General features: G+C 45.4%; 1 protein-coding gene across 1 annotated transcript in view; it reads right to left on the bottom strand.

Moving 5' to 3' along the window:
- Positions 1–788, bottom strand: part of LOC119587723 (protein-L-isoaspartate O-methyltransferase domain-containing protein 1-like) — a gene marked incomplete in the record, with an annotated part of 18,826 nt that overhangs the window by 8,772 nt on the left and 9,266 nt on the right. Inside the window, 1 exon segment of the mRNA XM_037936405.1 lies at positions 281–740. Coding sequence (XP_037792333.1) covers positions 281–493 — 213 coding nt within the window.

Here is a 788-nt window from a genome sequence, read left to right as displayed (position 1 = left end):
CTTTCTGAAGATTTCTGAAGCCGATGCCCGCATGTTGACATTCCTTAATGTAAGCAACGGCTGTGGTAACACACACAGAATCATAACAGTTCCTCTACCATTAGAAATCTCGTAATATATCTCCTTTACTTATGTAAATTTGCATTAGTAAAAAAAAACACTTAATCACTCTTACACCACCTATTCACACAAATAAAATAAATAACAAAGGAACATAGAGGAGCACTCGGGAAATTACTCGAATATGCAAATACCGTAATAAAGGAAACACAGATCCTACCTTTGCATAAATACACGGGGCTGAGAGGTGTAAGTTCCCCTTCTTCCACGCATTGTCCCGATACGCCAGCTCGCGGTTTTCCGAAGTGAAATAATCCCCGCGGTCGACAGCCCTGAAGACACGCTCGAGGAGAGGCGTGCGGATGTAGTTGGCTGCCTTGAGGTTGTCGACCAGCTCGTCGTTGTCGACGCCGGCACTCACAGCTCCCCCCATCTCGACGCTTGCGGCTTGGCACTCTACGCACAAACTTTTCTCTTTCTTATTAACCTACGATGACTTTGTCCATTCTTGCTAAGCAGGCCATTCACAAACTCACACTTCCATTCACTTGCCACAGTAAGTCCCGTCTCTAATTAACGTGTGGATTTCAGGGGGGCTGTGCTAGCATTAGTGAGACATTGTTACTCCATCAACACGGCAAGTTCTGCACTACGTCCAACAGATTTCGTCACAACATCACCTGCAACATGGATAATTTACAGGTCAGTAACGCCTCCTTCCTTACTTG

Source organism: Penaeus monodon, chromosome 23, assembly GCF_015228065.2.
Source record: "Penaeus monodon isolate SGIC_2016 chromosome 23, NSTDA_Pmon_1, whole genome shotgun sequence".
Taxonomy (NCBI): domain Eukaryota; kingdom Metazoa; phylum Arthropoda; class Malacostraca; order Decapoda; family Penaeidae; genus Penaeus; species Penaeus monodon.
The sequence above is the reverse complement of the archived record's forward strand: the minus strand, read 5'-3'. Positions and strand labels throughout refer to the sequence as shown.